Genomic DNA, 24,606 nt, shown 5'->3' on the forward strand with positions numbered 1-24,606 from the left:
CGATAATTCAAACCAAAAAGTCGTTTCCCCTCCTCAGTCAAACGCTGTAATTTTAACCCCGATTTCTCGAACTCTCCGATTTTTCGAACCAATTTTCGTTTCCCTTGGAGGTTCGAAAAATTGAGATTCCACTGTAATTGCGTTTTCAGGTCGCTTTTGTGAACATTTAACTGAAATTATCCTCCAAACATGAAAGTAAAAAGATTTCTACTAAACAAAAAACTGTTCATTATGTGTAATGAATTGAAAAAGTAATTCGCCGAAATTACAAAATTATTGCAAAATTCGAACCACTTAGTGAACCACTCAGAATTCTCCTTTTCATTGCAGACCAGATCGGCCATATAATAAATAATGCTATTTAACAAGTAATGGTTTACAAAACCAGACCATTGGGATTATGATGGAGAATTATTGTTTTACTTTTAAATCGATTTAACCAGGACAAATTTTTCACTAGCTGTTCAGCCAAGCAATGGAACACCATTCGCAGCCTATACCGATTACGCTTGCTAAGCATAATTTTTTTTTTACCTTATAATTTACAGTATATAAATTTTTCCACTTGTTGATATTTAAAGAAAGGCCAACTTCGTTACTATGTAATTTTCGCCGAGCCAGAATGCAAAAAACGTTATTCGTACGGGAACACTTACTACGCAGGCTACACATTTTAAACCCAGTCATTTGCAGTGAACAGTACCTCCAGAAGCAGCTAATGTTAGAGTGCACCTCGCAGCCATGAACACTGGATTCAGGTCTGATATTGGACTGGCAGTCATGATATTTCCACCAATAGCCTAAAAGGAATTTGTTCTACTGTCAGTATTTTTGAGGGTCACTGCTCACAGCTGCTCACTGAGGGATCATATTCCAAATGAACATAGCTCTGACTAATAAATTTGCTACATGAAAAATAAGAATCTGCTAATCAACTTTCTTTCCCTACCTGCTATACATTACGTAAACAACAGCAGATTGAAATATTAAACATACTCACCCCAACATTTCTTATCTGATGACCTGCAAACCACTTGAGCATGTGAAGTATTGCTGTGAACCATCTTGTCTTGTATTCTGCAAAATATAACAAGACAGCTCTCAATGCCTAAACCTAGAGAGTTTCTATAAGAATGGTATTCAATGAGTACATGTTATACTCTTATTATCAATGTGCATTAGACTTTGCCTGGCATCATAACCAGGGGTTTTATTAAGTTTCATTATTTTGCACGCCTGGTTTGATCATCTAGAGGAAAGTTTTTCCAAGAAAGAAGTCCAGTTCAAAAAGTTTTGCCTGCCTGTCAAACCAGTTGCTCTCCTGGTGAAAACGTTAATGAAACCCCTGTTATAAAGCACATGCCACACCTCACTCACCAGGCATGGAGTGACAAGCCTCATTGAGAACATCTTCTAACGTAGTAAGAGTCACTGAGGCACCAAACTTGATGCCATCTGATGTGTGTTCCACAGCGTTTAGTTCTGGGATGTGAGTAGGAGCTATCAGGACTGGGTAATTCTGCTTCTTGAATTTCATTTCAATTCCTATTAGGCAAGAAGCAAATAACTGAATATACAATTCAAAGCAATTTAATCCCTGTCTCATAGAGCTCAGCTAGAATGTGACACTTCAGGATAGTTACATAAACTTGCACCTGGGAGATGTTCAGTCATACGTGTATAAAATTAGTGATATATTTATATGAAGTTAACATAACTTAGTGAAAACATGGATGGTGGTTTGTGTGCTAGACTACAGATCGAGCAGTCCTGGTTCAAACCCTAGCTGGGGTCATTGTGTTGTGTTCTTGGGCAAGACACTTCACTTCTGGGGGCCAGGGCAGACTCTAGGGGAAGGGGGCTACTGATCGCAAAATTTTGAAAAGAAGCCCTAAGAGGTACTAAGATCCTGTTTTGTGGGTGTGGCTTGAAATTTTTTCACCCCTAAGAGGTATCAGTCCTAAAACAACTTATCAACTGACATAGACTTTTTTCAGCTCAATGCCCTAACAGGTCCTGGTAAAGCTCCCACTGCACTGGACCCTTTTAGGCTGAACACCCAAGGAGGTACCAAAACCGCATTTTAAACCCCAAAAGGTAGGACAAGCACCCCCGTCCTTTTTAAAGGGGAGACTACTCCACGGGACTTTACTCTCACAATGTCTCTCTCCACCCAGGTATACAAATGGGTACCGGTGAATTTAGTGCTGGGGTGTAACCCTGCAATGGACCAGCATTCCATCCAGGGGGGAATAGAAATACTCCTAGTCTCTTAAGGTGGCTCCATAAGGTAATCATTTATGCCGTTGCGCACGCAAATGTTATGTTTTGAATGCCATTTTTGCACTCGTTTTTACACCCAGTCCTCTCAAATGTATTATATGAAATAAGCAATGATTAAATAGTGTTTACTATCATCAAATTATGGGTTTTAGGCTTGAAATATAAATGCCCAAACAAAAGGGTTTTTTTTTTAGTTTTTATACCTTTATTTGTGATTTTCTTGAATTTCCTTCATTGAAATCTTCCAAAATTTTCACAGCATATTGCATCCTGTGGGATATGAATTTTAACCACGAAAAAACTAAGGTTTGTAAAGGCAGGTTTTTCAACTTTTGCAAATTTATGTCTTTTATCGCTGTGAAAAAACTGGTCGTATAGATTTCCTTGAAAAATGAGCTCCGACTAAAGTAAGACATTTTGTACCAGTCTGCCAAGTTTTCCAGAATTTCACTGAAGGAAACGCGAGAAAATTCACTGTCAGTTTTGCTTTTTGTGCTCATATTGATGTCATAAAATATCGAAAACACTGACTTTTTCCTTTGAACACACACAGATTACTTGAGCTTTTGTCTTCAGCGTGCAGGCAATTGTAAAACTATAGGGAGCCACCTTAATGCTACAGAAACCAGGATAAGGTTTGCCTATAACAGCCACTGACATGACACAGGCTTTCACATTAAGTGATCTAAAGTATGTTCTGTAATGCTTACAGGAAAGGAATATTTCACAAATCAGGCACTATTTCATAACACACTCGTGAGATTCATGAACATAAAGTAATGTTCGGAACTAGTAAAAACTGAGATCATACTATGGTTGATTGAGCTAGTACTTATGTGCCTACTGGCACGCAGAGACTTGATGATGATGATGATGATGATGAGCTAGTACTTGCATCAGGTAGAAACATGTTTTCATGTTTTTCGTGACAGTTGGATTTTTTTTTTTTTTTACCACTTTGTCATCACAAGTCAAATTTCACCCAGAGGATATACACTTAATTAGCTTTTAATACTCACCTATCTCAGTGTTACCAATCACAAGTTTAGCTTTTGGATGTTTCATCTTCAGCTCTAACAATTCTTCTAATGTTGTTGGTCTGATCCAAGTGACAAGGTCTCCTTTAATGTAGAGACTCTTTGGCTTGGCAGCTTCTGGAAGCTAAGAGGATTTTAATTGATAGTCACAAATAAAGTGATGCTAAGAGGAATAGTAAGAGTTTATTGCTTTTTTACATGCATCCCCCTGACTGCATGATGTCTAATGCCTGGGGCTACCTACATATATAATCAAAATAAGGTAATAGAACCACACTCCACCTTAATTCAGCCCCCAGCTGCAGACAATGTGCATGAAGGCTTATTTGAAAGCACTTAATAATTTATTGTTTCAGTTCAAATTTCTGGAAATTTCCAGTTTGGAAACTTTCCCACATTAATCTTCTGTTCCATTTTCCCTCATTTCAAAAGTCCCATCTGGAGTTGTTGCTTGAAAGGAAAGTGCCTCCAGTCTTCATAACAAGACTAGTAAGTTAATTAACTGCTTCTCCACCTTCTCCACCTTCTTAGTCTTCTGCATGTTAAGTACCTCCAGTATTCTGCCAGGTTACCCAAGGTAATGTAACAACTAGCACGTTGGTGGAAATCTTATGGTCATCTTCAAGGATCTTCAAAGATCTTCAAAGATAATGTGATAAAGATCTTCAAGGATCCTATCAAGGATTTTAACACTGAGCTTTCAAAGTGTTTGCCAAGATCCTCAAAGATCAAATTTCATGCCAGGATCTGTAAGGATCTCCAACTTTCTTGTCAGGCTCTTTAAAGACCTTGATCTTTCTTGCCATGATTTTCAAGGATCTTCAAAGATTTTACTCAAAGATCTAGCCAAGATCTTGGATTGTTACACTTGCTATCAGACAACTACAATCTGACAACAAGAATGCACAAGCTTACCATTAGTTCAGGGGGGAAGATCACATCCTGTGTTGGATCATATGGAGCAAATTCTGCAGCCTTGAACAGTTCATTGGCACCCTGTGCATTACAAAAGATGCAGTATTCATAGTCAATCAAGATAAATATTAAGATTCTTTGAATTCAAATGCATACTCAAACCATTTTTTTTCTTGATGGTAGGAATTATGAAAATCAAAATACTGTTAGTACCACATGCACATCTGCAATACTTCTTGTAAGGTAACAGTGAAGTCTGCGTAAAATTAAAGCCAAGCAGCCCTGATCAGGCCAGAGCTTATCCCACTTTCTGTAGCACGAAGCGACTAGGAGTATATCTACTCCCCCTGGCAGTTTGGAGCCCTCTGGTTTTTCAAACCTCCAGTGAAGGGAAACTTGGTTTGAAAAATCAGGGGTAAATTTATCACTAACAGTGTTTGACTGAGGGGAGGGAAACAAGTTTTGGTTAGAGCTGCCAAAATTAAAAAAAAAACAAGGGTTTGAGAAGTCAGGATTTCACTGTACAGTGAAGATTTTGTCAATGTGCAGTTCCAGAAAATATTCATACTCCCCCCACAGAAGGGATTGGAATTTCCTAAGGGGTTGTGGGTTCTGGATGACCAAATGTATGAAGCTTACCTGGAATTTCCAGAGGGGTGGGGGGGGGGGGGGGGGGGGACTTAGAAAAATTCCCTTCCGTGGCGGAAGTATGGATATTTTCTGGAGCTACACAATGAAGTTGCATGAGGTGGTTCCAATATTGACCCTCTTTGAGTTTGGGGCAAGCAAACGTACGGTGTATTATTTCCAGGAGATGTACAGAGATGTTGATATTATCTCCCATAAAATTTTATATCCTTTCCTAAGGGTTCAAGAATTTAAGATGGTGCAACAATGTATCTAAGAACAGTATTAGAAAAGACATGGAAAACTCACATTTAAAACACCATTCTGCACAGTGCCATTACAGGTTCCATTTTGGTTTGTTTCCTTGCAACAGCCATTCCCTCCCTTACTGCAACATTCCTTCAACACAAAAAATAATCACAGTTCATACAAGAGGGAAGGTCTAGTCCATTGCAATTAAGTTACTTATAGACAGGTTATATAAGCATGAAGGTTATGGCAAATGGCAAACAGCAAATGGCAAAAATTAACTTTGTGTTCTTTTCTTCTAATCCTTAAATAAATCACACAAAAATGAATAACTTCTCCTACTATTCACCACAAACACAATATTATTTTCTCTCTACCGTACAGACAGCTTAAAAGACAGACAGCAACACTTTCATTACTGCCGTTTGCCATAAAAGTCATTCTTGACTTCTCTAATATTTAATTAACTACATGTAACTATGTCAAAATGTACATGTATTCTTAGGGTGTGTTTATAACTATAACAGCCACGAAGTCCTCAAAGACAGACTGCTGGCAGCTGTTGGTTTTTTCTCTTAGGGTGCAAACTTGAATGCAAAAGTGTGAAATGGAAGAGAGGGACGTCATACTCCCTTCCTGATTTTGAGAGAAAAACAAACCGCCCGCAGTCTAATTGTGCAGTTCCAGAAATATCCATGCCCCCCACAGAAGGGATTGGAATTTCCTAGGGGGTAAGGGGTTCTGGAAGACTAAAACATTTAAAGAAATGTATGAAGCTTAACTGGAATTTCTAGTCTTTTTTTATTCAAGAGAGTTATAGTAAGAATTATTTGGTGTTACTCAACTATTTATTGGTGTTTAATTCAATTAGTTATTAGTTTAAATTTTTCTAATAAAAGTTTACATTGACATATTTCATCCAGATTGTAATTTATTTACTTGGCATTTTTTGATTTCAGATGTTCATTTGGTTACTAACTAACTTTCAGAAGCATGGCATGAAAAACTAATAACAAGGTATTGAGTGATGAAGTCAAGATACACGTAAGCATACAGTGGAATCCCAATTTTTGAACCTCCAAGGGAAACAAAACTTGGTTTGAAGAAAATTGGAGAGTTCGAGAAATCGGGGACAAAATTACTACAGTGTTCGACTAAGGAGATGGAATGACTTTTGGTTTGAGCTATCGGGAGGTTCAAAAAATTGAAGGTTCAAGAAATCGGGATTCCACTCCATATAATTATGTGAACTAAAGAAAGTTAACTTTTGCAAATTGTAACCTTTGTGAAGGTCTTAAATCCCTCCAGAATGGGCCGGTAACCAGTACATCGGCATAAATTTCCTGGAAAGCAGATTAAACAAAAAATCTTAACACTACTAAACCATGTCCTGCAAAAGTTGCAGAACGAAAGCTAAACTGAAAACACATCATGACAAGAGGGATTCCCTTAAGAAAAGGTTGGGAATGTTTGTTGTCTCGCTTAAGGGTATAAATCAAGGACTCTGGTCTCACTTACAGTGTTCATGACAAAATGCCACTATTTTTAGCTGCTAAAGTATCTATAACACAGTTTTGATGAAACAAGAGGGAGTTTTTCCTTTAATACTCTTTACAATTATACCTTCAAAGGCACTTTCCATTTCTTTGTGTGTTGGTAAAGGGTTGTTCCTCAGCAGAGCATACATGGACATTACAATTCCTGGAGTACAAAATCCACACTGAGATCCATGAGATTTAGCAATCCGTTCCTTTTAAAACACAACAACAAGAACAAAAACAAGATGGACTGAGGAACAATGTTCAGACATCTGCAGGGCTGTCATTAAGGGCCTAACCCAATACCCCATTAACTTAATTTGCATCTATGCCACTCTGCCAGATTATCTAAGAGTCTGCCCATGCAGATACAGACCTATTCTTCCAGTCTCCCATACAGGTCGCCAATTAAGTCTCCCAGCCAATATCAAGGAAAGTGCCTTATTAGTAAAAGGATTTTTCAGACATATTTTTGCCACGTTTTGGGGTGTTTCAAAAATTCAGACCCTAAAAACTCAGATCCTCTGGATGTCTTGAAAACTCAGACCTGAAAGACTCAGACCCTCTGGGTGTCTTAAAAACTCAGACCCAAAAAACTCCGACATTGGTGTATTGATGAACAGTAAACAAGGGTCTTGAAGCAATTTGCAGCAAACATGCTGTGAAAAATTGTTTTACTTTTGGGTCTGAGTTTTCTGGGGATTTTTTTAGGGTCAAGAAGATAATTAAAAATTATTGGCAATCTCCTGGATTTCGAATTTGTTTCAGGTAAAGCATCTTTGTAGTTTAACACAAATGAAAAATATGCATCACATCGTACATACACCATAACATACATGTATGTCACATATCACATATACATTTAAATTTATTTACCTGTACTGGATGCAAAGCAGTCTTGGTGCTTCCGATACCTTCCACTGTGGTAACAGCCATGCCATCAACTGCACACAATGGCAGCAAACAACCATTTGCAGAAAGATGTCTCTCCTGTGTCAAGTTTCAACTTAAAGCTTCAATTAGATGTACATATTTAATTGAAGAATATCGATCAAGTCAGAGCTTAACTTTTATTAGCTGTCATGGTAATTGATCAATTCAAAATTCAACTGATCAATAGTCAATTTTTATTCACACAAATTCATGAACATTTTAATAGTCATTAACTCATGCATTCCAATATTAACTGTAAATGTTTTAACTTGCAATTCAAACATTCATGTAAGCCTTTTAAAATCTGATATGCTAATTTAATAATGCACTCCAAAAATATGGATAGTCAGTTAAAACATTCGATAATTACTAGGTTATAAATATTACCAGTTGGTTATTATGATACGAAACCTTTTTACAACATTTGAGTATTAACTGCAAACAACTGGGTTTTTAATTAAAACTGAAGTACCTTAAGGTAATTCCTCTGAAATAAAAATGACAATAGATTTTTGTTCAAACTTTGTCCACTGAATATTTGTCATATGATAACTTCAATTTTGAAATAAAAAAGGGGGGTGCCCATGCTCATTAACGAGCAGTGAGGCATTGAAAATGCCCCATTTTTGCATTATTTAATGCTTATTGTAAGAACGCATTCCCAGTAATTGTAACATCTTTGTAAGCCCGGACTCATAAGAACACGCATTAAAATACAGTCAATACATTGTGTCGGACCACAAATAAACGTTTAAGTTTGATTCAGACAGAAAGCTAAATCTTTCATTAAAAATTTGAACCAAATTTCTTGACGTGGTTACCGACTGCAAAATAGAGAAGACCACAGTGTATTTGCTATTTTTCTTATTTATTCAATTTTCAGCAATAGAAATTAGATCAGTCTTTTCTCACGCAAAGCTTATGATTAGTTGATTACAACGACTGGAAAAAAAATTGGGGTGCCCATGCTCGTTGGTGAGCTAGAGCCATTTTTCAACTGACAGAGCTCAATATCAAGGCAAATCCGTCATGTTTTCAATATGTGCGTGCACAAGCGCGCGCTAATGACGCCATAAATTATGCGCAGTAAGGATGCACAATGCAAATGTGAGGAATGACCTTAAGTTGGAACAGTCATTCTGGATATATATTCAGTTATGCAAATCAAACTTACAATTCTGTAAACATTCAATATTCAATTCAAACATTCAATTAATGGACATTCAGACTAAACATGCAATTCAGACTAAAATTCTTACAGCAACAAAAAGGTTTTACCACCCATTAAGTGCTATTTTCTGAGACAATATATAAAAAAAACTCTACTCCTTTTATATCAATTTATTACTTTTTACTGCATACTTGTAATTAAAAAAAAAAAAAAGAAAAATTACAAAGGCAAGTGCCTTGCTTCATCCATTACTATACACTGTAGCTACAGACCTGTAATGAGTTGATTGCAAAGTTGATGTCTAAACTTTAAAAGGATACTTGATCTTCTTATTTTCATGATCGTACTTGGAGATCATGACAGTACATGCTCCACAGCCTCCTTCACTACATCCAAGCTTGGTGCCTGTTAAACCCACTGATATACTGTTAAGGAACAATAATCATTTAACTTTTAAGAGACATCCACAATTTTGAAACATTAAACTTTGTAATTGACAATAAAAACACCAAACGATGTACACAATGTACATGTACTCAAAGGATTTTTCAAAATGTTATGATACCTATTATTTGACCTTATGAGAATAATATTTATAATAATTTATTTCAATCAGCAAACTCATACCTCTACAGACTGTGACAAAAAGATGGGAGAGGGGGAAGGGGCCCTCCCCTAGATTTTTGTTACAAGTAGACTGCATCAAAATTATTTCTGATCAATAATTTTGAAAAATTACCATGGTGACCACAGACTGTGGAAAAATGGTCAAGGTAGGTATAAAAGGGTTCTCTCCCCATAGTTTTTCATTATAATTGGACTCATCAAAACCTTTTGGATAACTTCGGAAAATTCTCACCACAAACTATGAAACAAGGAGGGGACAGGCGTAAAAGGGAAACCCCTCCCCTTTAGTTTTCATTATAATAAAGTATATCAAAATTATTTCCATTTCATTGATAGTCCTCAGTTTGAACAAGATAAGAAGTTACTTGTCAATTATGTGTCATATGATATCAGGTGACATTATATCGTAAGTCTACTATCTTAGATCTGTCATCTTCGGATCTGAAATAATGTACAAATTACCGATAAAAACTTAATTCAAACTAATATTGGAATATAAAAATCAAGGTACTAATTCGGCAATGCAGCTTAAGGAAACTATAAAAAAACAACAAAAGATCAAAGTTGGCTTAAACTGAAAATCAGATACCATAACGTACTATGGCAGTGTCAAATGATATGGGAAACAGGTGAAGATGACATCATCTTTACATCAAAATTTTAAAACAGAATAAATGAACAGCTTCTGAAAGTTTCACTATCACAAAGTGAATCATGTTTTCAGAATTCTGAAAAAACCCTTGGGGTAACAATCCAATTTCCCCTTATACACCTGGGATTAACTTTGAAACTATTATGGATCCTACTAAATCTGATCTTGGTGCGCCTTCCAAAACCATGTTGTATTGTCACAGTGGTCACGTGTGATTAGATGAAAGAAAAGACAAGACAAGACTGATTGAGAGATTTTTTTTTCAGTGGAAACAAAAGTGGTCATGATGCTGCGGTGGTCATATAAATCAGGCGCTCACAAGGTGGGTAACTTGTGATCATACCCTCCCCATCACCCCAGTATTCAAACCCACTGGGGAGGGGGGAAGATGCCTGATCGCAGGTCATACTGTGGGTTTGTCTCTATTAACTAGTATATTTTTTTAAATTGATGCATTTTTATGGCCAATAAACAATCTACTAATTACAGAACACTGACAGGGTTTAGAGCAATTAACTTTAAATTCAAAGTAAATGTATATAAAAAAATAGGTGACTCTGGTAAACTTTATCATTGAAGCCCATAGAGTTTGCTGTTGGCGTTTGAGACATCTGTTTGTTGTTTAGTTAAAACATATCTTGTTAGTACAGGAGGGGGGGAAGAGGTGGGGGGTACCTTTCCCTAAATGGGCCATGTTTGTCAGCCTCGTGGGACGAGGGAACAGTACCCCCAGGCACGTGTAGTCAGCGTTTCTGTCGACCAAAACAAATACAGGATTTTTGCAAGCCAAGTGGTCTGAATATTAGCGACAAAGAAGATAAAATAAGACCAAAAGTAGGTTAATTTCAAAAACGTTTGTCTGACAATAGAATATGGTGACCGTATTATTAATAGTCAAGTATAAAACTTTCATATGGCCTTCGATCGTCCTAATTTCTGGCGTGACAAGTTAGTCTTTCAATACCACCTCAAATGAAAGATCGTAAAATCTCGGGTTTTCAAGAAATCTCGACTGTTCACCAAATCTTTCGCTGCTACCAAGAGTTATTGACCTATTTAAATAAAACTAATATTTAGAACAGAAAATCGACAGCCATTCAGTGTAAAATATCGAACGTACTACGAAAACTCTCAAAGTACGTATCAGCTTACACTACCCTACGAGACAGCATCGAAAATCAGAGGCGTAGCTACTAGTTTCTAAAGGATACGATGGTTTCGAAGGTATCCTAGTAAAGTCATTTCAGGTTGTGCTTTTGGTTCCACAACCTGCAAAGAAACAGGAAAGCGTACGTAGTAGCAACAGAGACCTCGGTTCCTGTGTCAGCAGTGAAAAATTACGCAAAATATGAATCTCAACACGAGCCATTAAAAGCTTACGACGACATGACATACCTTTCTGCCATTGACAAAGAAAGTGATCTCTTCGCTAGCTGAGGAAGGCATTTTGTCACTCAAACTGGCTGTACACGACTACAAATTATACATGTATGAATTCAGCACCGTCCGATCGTCAACAGCTACGCCTTGACGATGCAGGTTTCCAAAGTCCCAGTTCGACTGCAAATTTCGGCCACAAATCCTTGGAATGTCTCACTTTCTCTTTTCGGCAAAAAACGTGAATAATCGTTACCTCTTTTTACTATGTACTCAGTAAACAACAAGAGTCAAGAAACTAGCGATAAATTTTGCGTTATGGGATCAAGACGAGATCAAGGTTGGATCAAGCTAATCCAACCAGAAAGAGCAGCTGGCCAATCAGAACATTCGAACGAAAAACAAAAGCAATCGGGAGCACGCCGGATCCGAAGGGGGTACACCTAATTTCAATACACAGAAAAGAAGCGGTAGTTTCATGCTGTTTGATTTGATGAGAGCGGAATCAAACGGCCGGAAACAGTTATTCTAAAGCATGTGGCATTTTATTTACATTTTCTGTCAATTTCCGAGCCAAAAAGACCTATAAGCCCTTCGCCCGCGCGCTCGACTAGGTTCGACTGCAAGAGATTTGTCTAGGCAACTTGGGACGGGACACTTTACGGCAACAGGGGCAATTCAAGAACCCTACCCCTTCATAAAGCTGCCTTAGACTACTTCCTTAGCGTAAGAACTAATAGCTTGGAAAAAATAGGCAAAACAGCGATGAGATTTAAAATTAAACAGAAGATGGGCCCCGCTATATATATATTCGCTATATATCTATCTATCTATCTATATATATATATATATATACATATATACATATATACATATATACATATATACATATATACATATATACATATATACATATATACATATATACATATATACATATATACATATATACATATATACATATATACATATATACATATATACATATATACATATATACATATATACATATATACATATATACATACATACATATATACATATATACATACATACATATATACATACATATATACATACATATATACATATATACATATATATATATACATATATATATATATACATATATATATATATACATATATATATATATATATATATATATATATATATATATATATATATATATATATATATATATATATATATTCGCCATTCAGGGTCGGGAGAGAGGGAACGTATTTTCTCGATCACCGGAAAATAAGCAGTCTCAAAATTAAAGACCTCATTTTACGTCGTTACTGTACGTTCACTAAGAGACTTTTGCTGGACATTTAATCACCAATTGCGCTGCTAGTTAGGCCCACTATGAGTATAGTGTTTACCGACAAAATTTCTACCGATAATGGAGGTCGTAAGGGAAACCGCTTAGGCTAAAAAACACTTTTTACATACTTTAATAATGCCTCCCCATTCCGTAAGCCGCAAACAGATCTCTACTCCTCATCTTTTTCCCTCTACGCCGAATAGTTTTATTTTCCTGTCCTTTCAGAACGACCAGTCTCCCATGTACTTCGGTAGTCAAAAAAAGGTTAAATGGTATGCCCTGGCATGGGTGAACAAACAATAGTCCAAATTTCAGTGCACTCACTCGAAACACGACCAGGGACGGCGGAGCCGGGGGGACTGGGGGGGGCTTTAGTCTCCCCCCTTCCAATTTCAAGCAAAAAATACGTAAAATAATAATTTTATAAATATGACCTACTACAAGTTAGCACCTCTGGCGTTCGCTTGTAAGCCCCCCTCTCTCCACCCCCCACCCCCCCCCCCCCAATTCAAAATACGAATAGTCTTTCCATACAACACCACTTTCAGTAAAATCTGAAAAATCTCAGTTACAACTCGCCTTTATCTCCAACTTCATTCTTAGGTCTTTTCCTATCGTTTCCGCGTTTCATGGAAAAAGCCTTGATAACACAAGATCATGGTCTCTTGTCCAAACTCGTGGCGTAGAAATATCTGCGAATTGCCGGCGAACCGACTTTTTGAACGCCAAAAATTCCAGAATCTCGGGTTTATTCTGATAAACCAAATCAAAAAAATCTTTGAACCACATTGTGATTGGTTTTATTTGAAATTTAACTGCCGGTCTGAATAAAGAAGTAATAGGAACAAAGTGGAAGAAGTCGTTGATCTTTTAAGTAGTTGATCTTATCTAACCGTGCATGCAGAGATCTCCCGATTTCCTTTCAATGGTCTCCTATGAGCAAGGAATCGCAGAGTCTGCTCCCAAACTAGGCTCATTCTCCAGCCATGGGTGTTTCGGTGCGCCCGCGATTCTCTCCAGGACCCAAGGCAGAACTTCGCGAGACTGGAAGGCTTTTGAACCAGCTAAGGTCTGCAAAACCTCTGTACTTTGAAGTTAAGTTTTTACTGCAAAAAATTGTTATAAATAAGTAAATAAATAAATAAATAAATAAATAATAAATAATACTATTTTTGTTCTGGGAGAAATATTTCTGTACTGCCCTTGTGGGCCACCTTAAGTACCAACCCCGCCCTGCCTCCTGCCCCACCCCCGGCCCGCCCCCTGGATTAATTTCTTTTAATTTGGTAGTTCAACCAGATTTTAACCTTAGCATCAAGCTTTTCTTTCTTTCTTTCTTTTCTTTTCTTTTTTTCTTTTACTAATGAATTTGATTGGTTGAAAATGAAACAAGAGAAGAGAGAGAAACAAAAGACCGTGCCAGATGCGAAACCACCGACGCGTTTCGTGGAGAGTCTCGACGGGGAATGCATGGGGTAACCTGAGATCAGGCGTTTTTTGTCCCTGCTGTGATAAAAAGAACGCCTGATCGCAGGTTGTGCATGGGGCGAAGTAGCCTCCAACGCAGACGCTCTCTGTTCTCATTACGCAATCTTTCTTAGATTGCGTGACGAACCCAGAGTGCGTCTTCGTTGGAGGCTAAAGATAAGTGCGCTCATTCACCCGTCGACGATTGCAACAGACCTCCCACTCAATTATCCAGGCCTGCAGACAAAGAGAAACAAAGGAAACCTGATAATGCGATCCCGCTGCGTGTCCCGTCAAATTGAAAGGTCAAATGTCGCACACCTGTCCACGTGCCAAAAAGCTTCCTAGCCTTTTTTTTTTTTTTTAGAAATGATTGAGTGGGGGAAATGGAACGTGCACTGCATATCGATATTCTTTCCTTTTTCTTTTCTTTCCTTTTTTTTTCTGAAAGCACATGACTCAAACCCGGGTCATAGCTGTCCTCGAAACATTTTGGTATTCTCCAGATCTCGGGAACGCCCCCAGTGTCCAAAAGGTCCCATAGCAAAAGCCGATCTTATCCAATGCAAAATGTACTGGGATAAAGATGAAGAAAAAAATCCTAAACGATTAATAAACCGGTTAAAATGATAACCATCAAACCCAGATTGCAAAACCGTAGAAGTTACCCTTAAAATATTGCTGACATCATAATCACATGCAAAGACCCCCCTCCCCCGCTTGAAATCGGGTTCTTGTCTGAGACTTGTATCTAATGGCAACAATTGTGTTGCATGAACCAATCAGGGAGTCGCAATTGTTATTATGTCTAAATTTGGTAGAGAGTCGTTCAAGGCCGCCCTTAAATGTGCCGTCTGCCTTCTCTAGTTCTCTTCCCAACCGCAACGATTCGGAAGCGTCGTCGAAAACGTTAGGGTTTAATACCCGACCATTTTTTTAAGAATTTTACCGGACAAGTCGCCAAAATACCTCCCTTAAAGGAACTAGATTTCCCCCTCCCCATCTTTGACGGACTGGACCTGAAGCAAGAGCCAGAATCTTGCGTTTACTCGACATCATGTACGCCTATGGATGTTCTGGATCTGTACGAGTCTGGCGAATGGTCAGCAGCGAATTCACCTTGCTCTGAACTGTTCGAAGACGTCGATTTGAGCTCTGCTTCTGATCTGGATGAGAGTTGCACGTATCTGAACGACATCGCGATCGACTTTGCCTCTTACCTGGATCCTGCCACCCTGAGTACCAGTCCCGAAGATTTGAGCAAGTATTTAGCCCCCAAGGAGAACAAGCGTAGAGAAGTAGAGCCATATTTACCAGAAGTAGAGCAGGGTTACGCTCCTGTTAAGATTGTAAAAGCAAATTCCAAAGATAATTCCCCCAAACCGGCTGTGACGTATAAATCAAGTACCCTGGCGAAAGAACCCGAGCAGAAGTCGCACAGGCTCCCATCCATCGCTTCCCAACTGAAGGCACCGAAGTCTCGCCGAGCCTCGTCTTCGAAGAAATCACTGGAGAAAGGCAGCGATGAGTATCGGCAGAAGCGAGAACGTAACAACATAGCGGTCCGCAAAAGCCGCTTCAAGAGCAAGCAGAAATATGTGGAGACCCAACACAAAGTTGACGAGCTACAAGAGGAGAATACGCGCCTACAATCCAAGGTGGATTTTCTCACTAAAGAGCTCAACGTTCTTCGTAGCCTGTTTGCCACCACCGGAGCATACAAGGATCCTGTTGTGAATGCAGCGCTCCTGTCTCACGGAATTCCGACCTCTCATGGACTTGTCGCCACCCGTTAATAAAACCTAATGGAACTGTTAACTGATTGTGGACTAAAAAAAAATAGTAGATCTCTGGTTATGATGAAATTCGATGTAACAACACAGCCCGAATAAATGCAGATTGATCACAAATATGGAGTGGTGGTTCTTGCTGCGATGTTGCCGGTAAATTAAAGTAGGGTTTATTACATGTAGATCGATGTTCGTCGTTTGCATGATCAGTTTTTCTTTCTTCGGTTGGTATATTCCTCTGTGTTAAAATTTCGACAGAACTTTCACTTTCCTAGAACTGTGACTAGTGAAGTGCTTTCAAGCTGAAGTTTATATTAAGCTTCAGCTTGCTCCGTTCGAATTCTTGATCAACCTAACAAGTATGACTAGAAGAGCTTAATTATGCGAAATTTACATTCTGGAACAACAAACCGGTTAATTCAGCGTTATGTACGAACCAACACGTAGAAAACTCTCCAAATTGGCGAGATCCACGATTATATTTTCACTGCGGGAATTGACTGCGATTCTACCTCTGCAGAAAATATTTTTTGAAACGAGCTGAAACGTCTCTAAGCGAACAATAGAGACTCGATTTTGTCTAGACTTGATGCTAGCGTTGTAAACGTCCGTGTTCTGTTGAAAATAGGACTGTAGCTTTGTTTTGTGACATCATTCTACACTTCATTAGTTTTTCACAATACTAAATTAGTCTGGCCATGTTTTTTCTCGCACCAAATTAAATAGATCTATTTTATGCAGCTAGTCGATTTCTAATATTGTTGAATTTGATAAGATTGCTGCAACCCACCGTATTGGCCAATGGCTGTTCCGAAAGCTAATGCTAGCAATTTTAAGATCGGATCAAATTGTTGGAAATGCTATTGCACTTAGCTGGAGCATCTTGATCACTTTTAAGCTAAAAGGTTTTCAGAGTAAAGTACTTCGAAACGACAGCCTTTACACAGCTGGTTGCAGGGGGTGATAAATTTTGGTGAGAACTTGAGCATTGCTTTCACAGATAGCAATTTGTTTTGATTTCTTACCTAGCCCCTTGAGGCTGAAGTTATTGTGAAGTTTTTTGTGCTGGGATTAGAAAAAATACAAGATATATTTAGATCAATAGACCAATTTCGATATATTAAAATTCAGCCTAATACAATAGACCTCAGCACGAGGCTCTGGGGAATGAACCCCACAAACTCTGTAGTATTCCCCAGAGCCTCGAACTGAAGTCTACTGTTTTAGCCTGAAGTTTAATATATCGAAATTGGTCTATTTGGCGTGGTTCAATTTTACATAGGAAGGGATTGCATTTGTTGGCAAAATGCACTGTGCTACCAACTTTTTTAATTTTAAGGATGTTTAGAAATGTCAACATTTTTATTAATGAAAGAGATGTATTCAAAATAGCCAAGATAATTTGATAAGGGACATGTAAGAGACAGTGAAATATTTCTGTTTAGCTGTCACAAGGCAGTGTCAAATTTACTGTTGTCCCAAGAAAATTATGTGCAAGGTTTGACTCAAAAAATTGATACTGACAACTTTGTCTTTAACAGAGATTGCCAAGTATCATGCAAGTTTTGGAGCCAGTCCTGGACACCATGCTTCTTTGAATGGCTAGGCTATTAAATATGTTTTTGCGTGCAACTTGTTTTGGAGATTCTCGCAGGCAGGAGCAGAAGAACTGAGTCCAGAGAAAGAGAAGTTGCTTGTCCCTGGGTGAAAATTATTAAAAGGAACATGGTCATGCAATCTCCAGAATTTCGGTACCAACCAACTTGGTCTACAGCAAACTGAAATATCCCAAATGAGCTTAATTAAGGCTAAAAGAAAACACCAAAACAATGGGCACGGACAGGCATATTAAAACTGCAGACCAATGTGAATTGCATTTGGGTGAACTTCAAAAACTGAAAAGCTGTGTTTGTTTCAATTTCTCATTCAAGTGTCCCTATGTTTGGAAATTATCCTTGGTTAATATGTGGCTATGATTTTGCCTGGGAGGGGGGAGGGGGGGGGGCAAAAGTGACGGGGATGACTGAATGGGGACAAAAATCGAAACCCCCTAAAATCCCTAGAGCTTTCAACACCAACAAAAATCCCTGGACCAAAAATTAACCCCACTAAGAAATCCCATGCTGCAACAAGCTGCATGTAATACATTAGCATGATTAAATATTAAAATAAAAGCAATTATTGTTGAATACGTTTGGTTGTACTTTATTTGAATACCCTTCTCCCCACAAAAAAAATACTCAAATCAAGCCACCTTCTTGTCCCCAACAACAACAACAACAAAAAAAAAAAAATCCTTCACTTATCCCTGCTGCTTGAAATCTGGATTACTCCCTGGAGATTTTGCTAATGAAGGACCTCTACCTTGTGAAAATTGACATACTTTTAGAGAGTTAAATTCCTTTCTTACAGCTGCATGCACTTGACGATGTTGACAGTCGGCCCTTGACACTTAACAGCTGCTGTAATTTTGAATATGCCTAAATACTATACCATCAGCAGTTCATGACAATGCCATGGTCCACTCTTTAGTTTATGGTCCCACCCTACGCTGGTCACACAGGGCCAGAAGTTGTGGTGGAAAAGAGCAAAGAGAATGTAGGCACAGCTAATTTTGTGGCACAGGCCACATCAGTCACTATCAGGAAATAGCTTGCCTAATCTTAGTTTATGTAAAAGTACATACTCGGGGCAGATACCCTAATTTTCAACCCTTGTTGGCTCTTATTTGACAAGTTCAGGGCACAATTATCCTTTTAACTGCCCTGTTACTGAATAAACATTTGGTATCATATCAACTCATTAACTCAAGAATTTTACAAACACAGCTGAAGAAATTTGTTGTTGAGCTGAAAAAAAGTAAATTTTGTTTTACAGGGCACAGGAAGCAGCTGGTCTCAGAACTCTATTGGCTAAATTCAAATTGCTACAAATGTGTTGATAAACTTTGATACATGCAGCAGATGTTAACAAAGTATGTTTTAGGAATCCAGCTTGTGCAACCGTCATCAATAGCTTTGCTTGAAATAACTTTTACACCCAAATAGTGCAGTTATGATCGACTGTCATGGATTAATTTTAATAGACTAGGTCAGATTTGCCAGACAGAACTATGTAGACTATTAGTAATTTATGTCTTGACTGAAAAAACTTAACAGAAAGTTACTAAATGAAATAAACTTCAGCTTTCATTTATGATCTGCATAAAGAAAAAGGTCCATGCCTTCCTATGCACCCAACGGATATTGCTCAGATGTCAAACTAATTTTCAATTGACATCAACATAACTCAATACCTTCAGCAGAATCCCAATTTTTCAAACCACCAAGGGAAACAAAAATTGGTTTGAAAAAATTGCCCAGGTAGTTTGAGAAATTGGAGGTAAAATTACAGTGTTTGACTGAGGGAGGGAAACAACGTTTGATTCGAGTTATTGAAAATTGAGGGTTCAAGAGATCAGGATTTCACTGACTATTTCTAAAGTTAATTTCCTGAAAACTCTGAAGACTCTGTCTGGTGGTTCATTAGTAAATTTTTTAATATTAGTGGTGTTTATTACTTGGCTTCACACTAGAAGCTAAGTTAGTTTCAAGTAAGCACTTGACTCAAGTGCACTTGAAAATCTCAAGTCGCACTTTAGAAAACTTGGCTTCACACCCGATGACAAAGTATATTACTTGAAGCACTTTCACAGTAAGTCATACATATCACAAATGCGATTGTTTGGCAGTAAAATCGTGAAGAAATGATATAGTTGCTTTGTTGCTAAAGTGCATCACGGCAATAGCAGCAACACAACGGAACAGACAACATATGAATTTCTCTAGCATGGCTCAACAACATGGTTTTCAGCAAAGAAATAGCTGAAGGGCTTTAGCTAACCTAGAAAATGCATTTCCGTGTGACTCATTCAATGTTCAACAGAGTTGTTCACATGCAAAGATGTGACCTGGTGTAAACTTGAAATACCAGCTGGTTTGTAATTTACAGAAGACCATTGGGGGTGGTATGATGTGAAAAGCGATGGTTTAGCCCCTGAAAATGAAATTCAAGCAAGTTGCTTATCGGTCAGTTTATCAGAATTGCAGCAACGCTGTACATCGCTTTCAGTTGGCTTCCATTTCCTATTGGTCACGTGTTCTCAAGAGTGGTATAGACCATACTTGGTGGTGCACTTCAGCTTCTTTGAACTACAAACGTTTCCATGGTCACTAAGTAAAGTCCAAGTACATTTTACCCCTTCACACTAAAAGTAGGTTCCAAGTGCACTTAGGTTATACTTACAAGCACCATTGTGAAGCCAAGTGTTGATAGACATACTAGGCTTGTCTTTTACAGTAATTTACATACACATATGTTTGAAATATAACTAAAGATGGCTATTGTTTGATTTATCTCAAGTCTGTAAAAATATCTGTAAGCTATGTTTTATGCTTGATGTAAAGCTTTTCACACCAGCCCCAACAAATCATATTAAACTGTGTGCTTAAATTGCAGGGGTGTTAAAACACTAAATGGAATTTTGACCAAACTATTCAAATTCATTCTTTGTGCATGCCATTTGTTCTCAGCAATATTAATTATAAAATTATAAAATAACATTGTCACTATAATATTTTACGTAAAGTACTGTACATGTAGTTGTTCATAAGTTCAGTTAATTGTCAGTCAATTTTTTACCAACTCTGTGAAGTCCATCATAAACATGATCATTATAATAACTAAGATTGGTTTTTGATCAATTTACCAGCCAGTTTGAATTCTTACAAGTGAACTCCATTGAAAGCTTAGTACTGACATGATCCTTTGTATAAGAAATTCACTGATTCACTGGAAGCATTTAACATAATTTATTTCTTATCACCACTCTCTCACCAGATAATACACTGTTTCATCAAATTATACTTTCTTCCTCCTTTGTAACCTTCCTCTCCTGTAGAAACAATTTGCACAACAAGGTACAATGCCTGCCCCTCCCCTCCCACTTGTACAATTCTGTTTTTCCTCTTGACGGAGGTTGCAATTTCCTTCCAATGTCGTAAAATTATCACGTCACGAACAAGATCTGAGAGTCCATAAAAACAGTCATGTAGCATGGGACATTTCAATCATTGCATAGTTTTGCAAGTCTTGCAGTACTCTGGGGTGGCTGAGAGCAAGCCATACTGCCAATGATTAGCAAAAATATACAGAGTTACTACAGAATAATTTTCTTTTTTGAAAAGAACTCTCATGCAGTCTGAATGAACAAGAACACTACAGAACACCTGATAAAACTGGTCTTAGCATACAAACACTATCAAATGATTGTACTGTTGTTTCATGCATACTTTTACTATACTGAATGTAGTTGGATTATGAACCAGATGCACATTACATCTCTGTTGCTTTTATAAAAATTAATTGCATCTATATAGGAAAACAGTGTCTTTGGGATATCCCTAAGAGTCTAAGATTAATTTCTTTTAGTATTAACCTCAAATGCAAACAGATAAAAGGAATCATTCTAGAAACCCTATGGGTCCCAATCATCACTGGCACCTGAATGCATAGAATCTGTGTGGTCAGTTCTTGGAGGAGCAGGTATCATTGCCGAGATCTTGTCCATTGCAGATCCTCCACCTGCCACTGCCTCTGAGGACCCTCCAGAATCACCCTTGGATCCCGAAATACCCTTACGACGCATAGACAGTTTAGCAAATAAGTCTCCCATGAGATCACCTCCACCTCCAGAACTCACAGCAGACTGCTCTTTTTCTGCTTTTTTCTTCATCTTCCTCTCTTTGACGCTGCGTAGTTTAGCATTGCCCTTGCCACCGGCTTTGCGGATGGATTCCATTAAAGAGGCTCTGCCATCTGAAGCAACTGCCGCTGGCACATCACTTGGCACAGCTGTAATTGGAGCAAAAAATGATCAACAATAAGCTGATACTACAGCACAATTGAACCTTTGGTCGTCTCGTTAGGAGCTAGATCAGAGGTGTCTGCATTCTCACAAGGAGAAGGGAGCCACTTCTTTACAGCTCATGTTTTTCATGACAATTATTTTGCCCTGTTTCCCCTTCTAATAGAACAAAGCACAGTTCACAATTGAGGAAAGCACTAGTTACCTGCCGGAGGCCCTTCTCCTGGAGGGGGTGGGGGAGGTGGTGCTTCTGGTCCTGGTGGAGGGGGAGGTGGTGGTGGAGGGGGTGGAGGTGCAACATCAGGTCCTGGTGGTGGTGGAGGAGGGGGAGGGGGTGCTGGAGCAGATGACGGTGGGGGAGGGGGTGGTGCTCCATTTGTCTTTTGTACTTCCTCCTCTATAACGTCTGGCAAGTCAGGTATGTTGGAACCAGGAAGTGATGGGGCAATTGATGGACCAAGCTCTGCACTGTTGAGTTAAACACAGTAAAAACGTAAGAGTTACCATCACAAACAATGGAAACTGGGCTTGCCTACTAAATGGGGTTATCCAATTAATCTTTGATGAAAAACTCCCAACTCAAGCTTATGCACAAATTTCTCAAGTCTTGCTAACAATATTTGAGCTGTTACTGTTGTCTTACCAAGACACATGTTCAAAAAAAAGTATCTCATTTGACTCTAAAAAAGGTGGCAGGTTTACGACTAGTAAACCTATACAGTTGGATCCCACGAATTCAAACTCAGTTATTTTGAATTCTCTGCTATTTCAAACTCAAAACCATTTCCCTTGGATGTCCCCTTACTATCGGTGATTTTGACCTCCCACTATTTTGAACTATTTTTCATTTCCCCTAGTTCGAAATAGCGGGGTTCAATTGTATTTCCTTACTCAAATAAAAAGGACATGGATGCTCATCTGAAATTTTGAAAAGAAACCTAAGAGATACCAATGTTTTGTGGGTGTGGCTTGAAATTTTTTTCACTCCTAAGAGGTAGCAATTCTAAAACAACACATCATCTCCCATGAAGTCATATTTTTTTGGGCTCAATACCCTAAAAGGTATCACAAGAGCTGCCGCTGTGTACCTTTTGAGGCTGAGCACCCTAAGAGGACACCAAACCCGCTTCTTTAACTCCTGAAAGATACAATGAGCACCCCCATCTTATTTATATGGGACCCTCCCTCCCATGAACCCCTCCCCCAGGGGTTGACCTTAAATTTCTCATACACATCCAACTTCCCAATTTCCAATGGGTCGTCATGCCTCCCGAGTATGTGTGTATTGGTCTTTGTTGCAAAAACCTAGCTAAGCCTGGACGATCTGGATTATTGTCAAGCACTTTATCATGAGCCTCTGGCTCGGGTGATTGCGTAAACACTCCCTTTGTTTGACATTATATTTGAATTTACACCTTTTTTTTTTTACATTTACAAGCCTCCTCACTTGTAAGACAGATCATCAGCAATCCCTGGAAGATCAGGCAGGTACACTGGCACATCAATCTCAGGGACATCACCTAAGTTCGGTACATAGAAATAGTTTTGTGCTGTCATTCTATCCAGTGCTTCTCCCTGAGTGATGGAGATAGGTGCAGCACCGATATCTTCTTCCTCCTCCTCAATGTTACTCCTTGTCTTAGTCACTGCACCGGCCAGTGGATCCAACATCACATATTTCTTGTAAGGATTTTCAGTGGTGTTGAAAAGCAACAGTGAACTCACAGAGGTGAGATTCTTTGGCAGTGATCCTAACCCTTCACCTTTCATTTCATCTTGCTTCTTCTTCACATTCAAGTGGACATTGTAGAACTGTAATTTTTCTTTCAACGTCCGTTCGTCGACAGGAGTGAACTTCGAGTTGAGGTTGTAAGTTTGCCGTTTGATTTCGGCTACCTCGTTCTCCTCGGAATATAGCGATTTATAAGGCTCAAGCTTTTTCGGTGCGGGGTATTTTGCACTCGAGAACACTCTTGTGGCCTTCTTGATTCCCTTGATTTTCTCGATCCTAGCTTGCGCCAAATCTGCACGGTGATTTATCGCTGCAAGCCGTTCCTTATTTTCGGCCACTCGGTTACTGATTCGGGTAAAAATATCTTTGGACACTTTCTCCAAATATTCTAGTGAGTCCACTATTTGGTTTATGGATTCTTCTCTTCGAAGGCTGGGTAAAACTAACGGAACACTGTAAGTTTGGACAGGCATAGTTGCTGATTCTTCCACAAAGCCCTCAATAATAAACTACCGATCCGCCATGTTTGATCACATGAGCCGTGGACGAGGAAATATGGGAAGAGTAATTTTCTATTTTTGAACACACCCTCCCCTCCCTGCGAGTTGTTAGCAGCTATTTGCAGCCAAATGTAAATGGTAAATGCCTCTACGCATATTTCCCTCCAACGGTTAGAAACTGGAGGTAGTGTAAGACCTATCTGCCTGTATTTCTTACTATTTGGCTGATGAATAAAATAATTAATTCAAGTATGATGTACTTTAGGGTTGAAATCAACTCATGTCTCTGTATGAATGGACTTTCAGAACAAAGGTGCAGTTTCAAAACATTTTACAATACCATAATTTCACGATTCCCATCATAGTTAGTCCCCTCCACTAACTATGTTCCCATAAATGGCTTGGACTTAAGGACAGTATCCACCAGGAGTTCTGCTGTTGAGATTACCTTCTATTTCTGATTAAATTTCAGA

At 38.6% G+C, this 24,606-nt stretch overlaps 3 protein-coding genes across 4 annotated transcripts in view; 1 reads left to right on the plus strand and 2 right to left on the minus strand.

Annotated features, from left to right (window-relative positions):
• LOC110065022 (xanthine dehydrogenase/oxidase-like) overlaps positions 1 to 12,156 on the minus strand; it is a 32,272-nt gene extending 20,116 nt beyond the window's left edge. The window contains exons 1-12 of one of the 2 annotated variants that reach the window (XM_089291434.1): positions 11,428 to 12,156; positions 11,244 to 11,301; positions 9,074 to 9,170; positions 7,526 to 7,634; positions 6,735 to 6,861; positions 6,393 to 6,454; positions 5,172 to 5,261; positions 4,236 to 4,316; positions 3,303 to 3,444; positions 1,378 to 1,545; positions 1,001 to 1,077; positions 704 to 800 (exon numbers count right to left, since the gene is read on the minus strand). In XM_089291434.1, coding sequence (XP_089147560.1) covers positions 704 to 800; positions 1,001 to 1,077; positions 1,378 to 1,545; positions 3,303 to 3,444; positions 4,236 to 4,316; positions 5,172 to 5,261; positions 6,393 to 6,454; positions 6,735 to 6,861; positions 7,526 to 7,634; positions 9,074 to 9,170; positions 11,244 to 11,301; positions 11,428 to 11,478 — 1,159 coding nt within the window. In that variant the 5' untranslated portion in view covers positions 11,479 to 12,156. Of the gene's footprint in view, positions 1 to 703; positions 801 to 1,000; positions 1,078 to 1,377; positions 1,546 to 3,302; positions 3,445 to 4,235; positions 4,317 to 5,171; positions 5,262 to 6,392; positions 6,455 to 6,734; positions 6,862 to 7,525; positions 7,637 to 9,073; positions 9,171 to 11,243; positions 11,302 to 11,427 lie in introns of those variants that run through there. The other variant, XM_089291435.1, reaches the window with a different exon arrangement.
• A 2,902-nt stretch (positions 12,157 to 15,058) lies between these two features.
• LOC110065012 (uncharacterized) lies at positions 15,059 to 16,116 on the plus strand. Its single transcript, XM_020772112.2, has one exon. The coding sequence runs from the start codon at positions 15,274 to 15,276 to the stop codon at positions 16,000 to 16,002; it is 729 nt and encodes a 242-aa protein (XP_020627771.1). The 5' UTR covers positions 15,059 to 15,273; the 3' UTR covers positions 16,003 to 16,116.
• A 4,715-nt stretch (positions 16,117 to 20,831) lies between these two features.
• On the minus strand, positions 20,832 to 24,207 carry LOC110065013 (WASH complex subunit 1-like). Its single transcript, XM_020772113.2, has 3 exons — positions 23,349 to 24,207; positions 22,107 to 22,369; positions 20,832 to 21,888 (listed from the first exon to the last, which is right to left on the minus strand). Exons 1-3 carry the CDS (start codon positions 24,104 to 24,106, stop codon positions 21,512 to 21,514), a joined length of 1,398 nt encoding a protein of 465 aa, XP_020627772.2. The 5' UTR covers positions 24,107 to 24,207; the 3' UTR covers positions 20,832 to 21,511.
• Between the last annotated feature and the right edge of the window lie 399 nt (positions 24,208 to 24,606).

This window comes from Orbicella faveolata, unplaced genomic scaffold (assembly GCF_042242905.1).
Source record: "Orbicella faveolata isolate gen_17 unplaced genomic scaffold, um_ofav_v1 contig_24, whole genome shotgun sequence".
Classification (NCBI taxonomy): Eukaryota; Metazoa; Cnidaria; class Anthozoa; order Scleractinia; family Merulinidae; genus Orbicella; species Orbicella faveolata.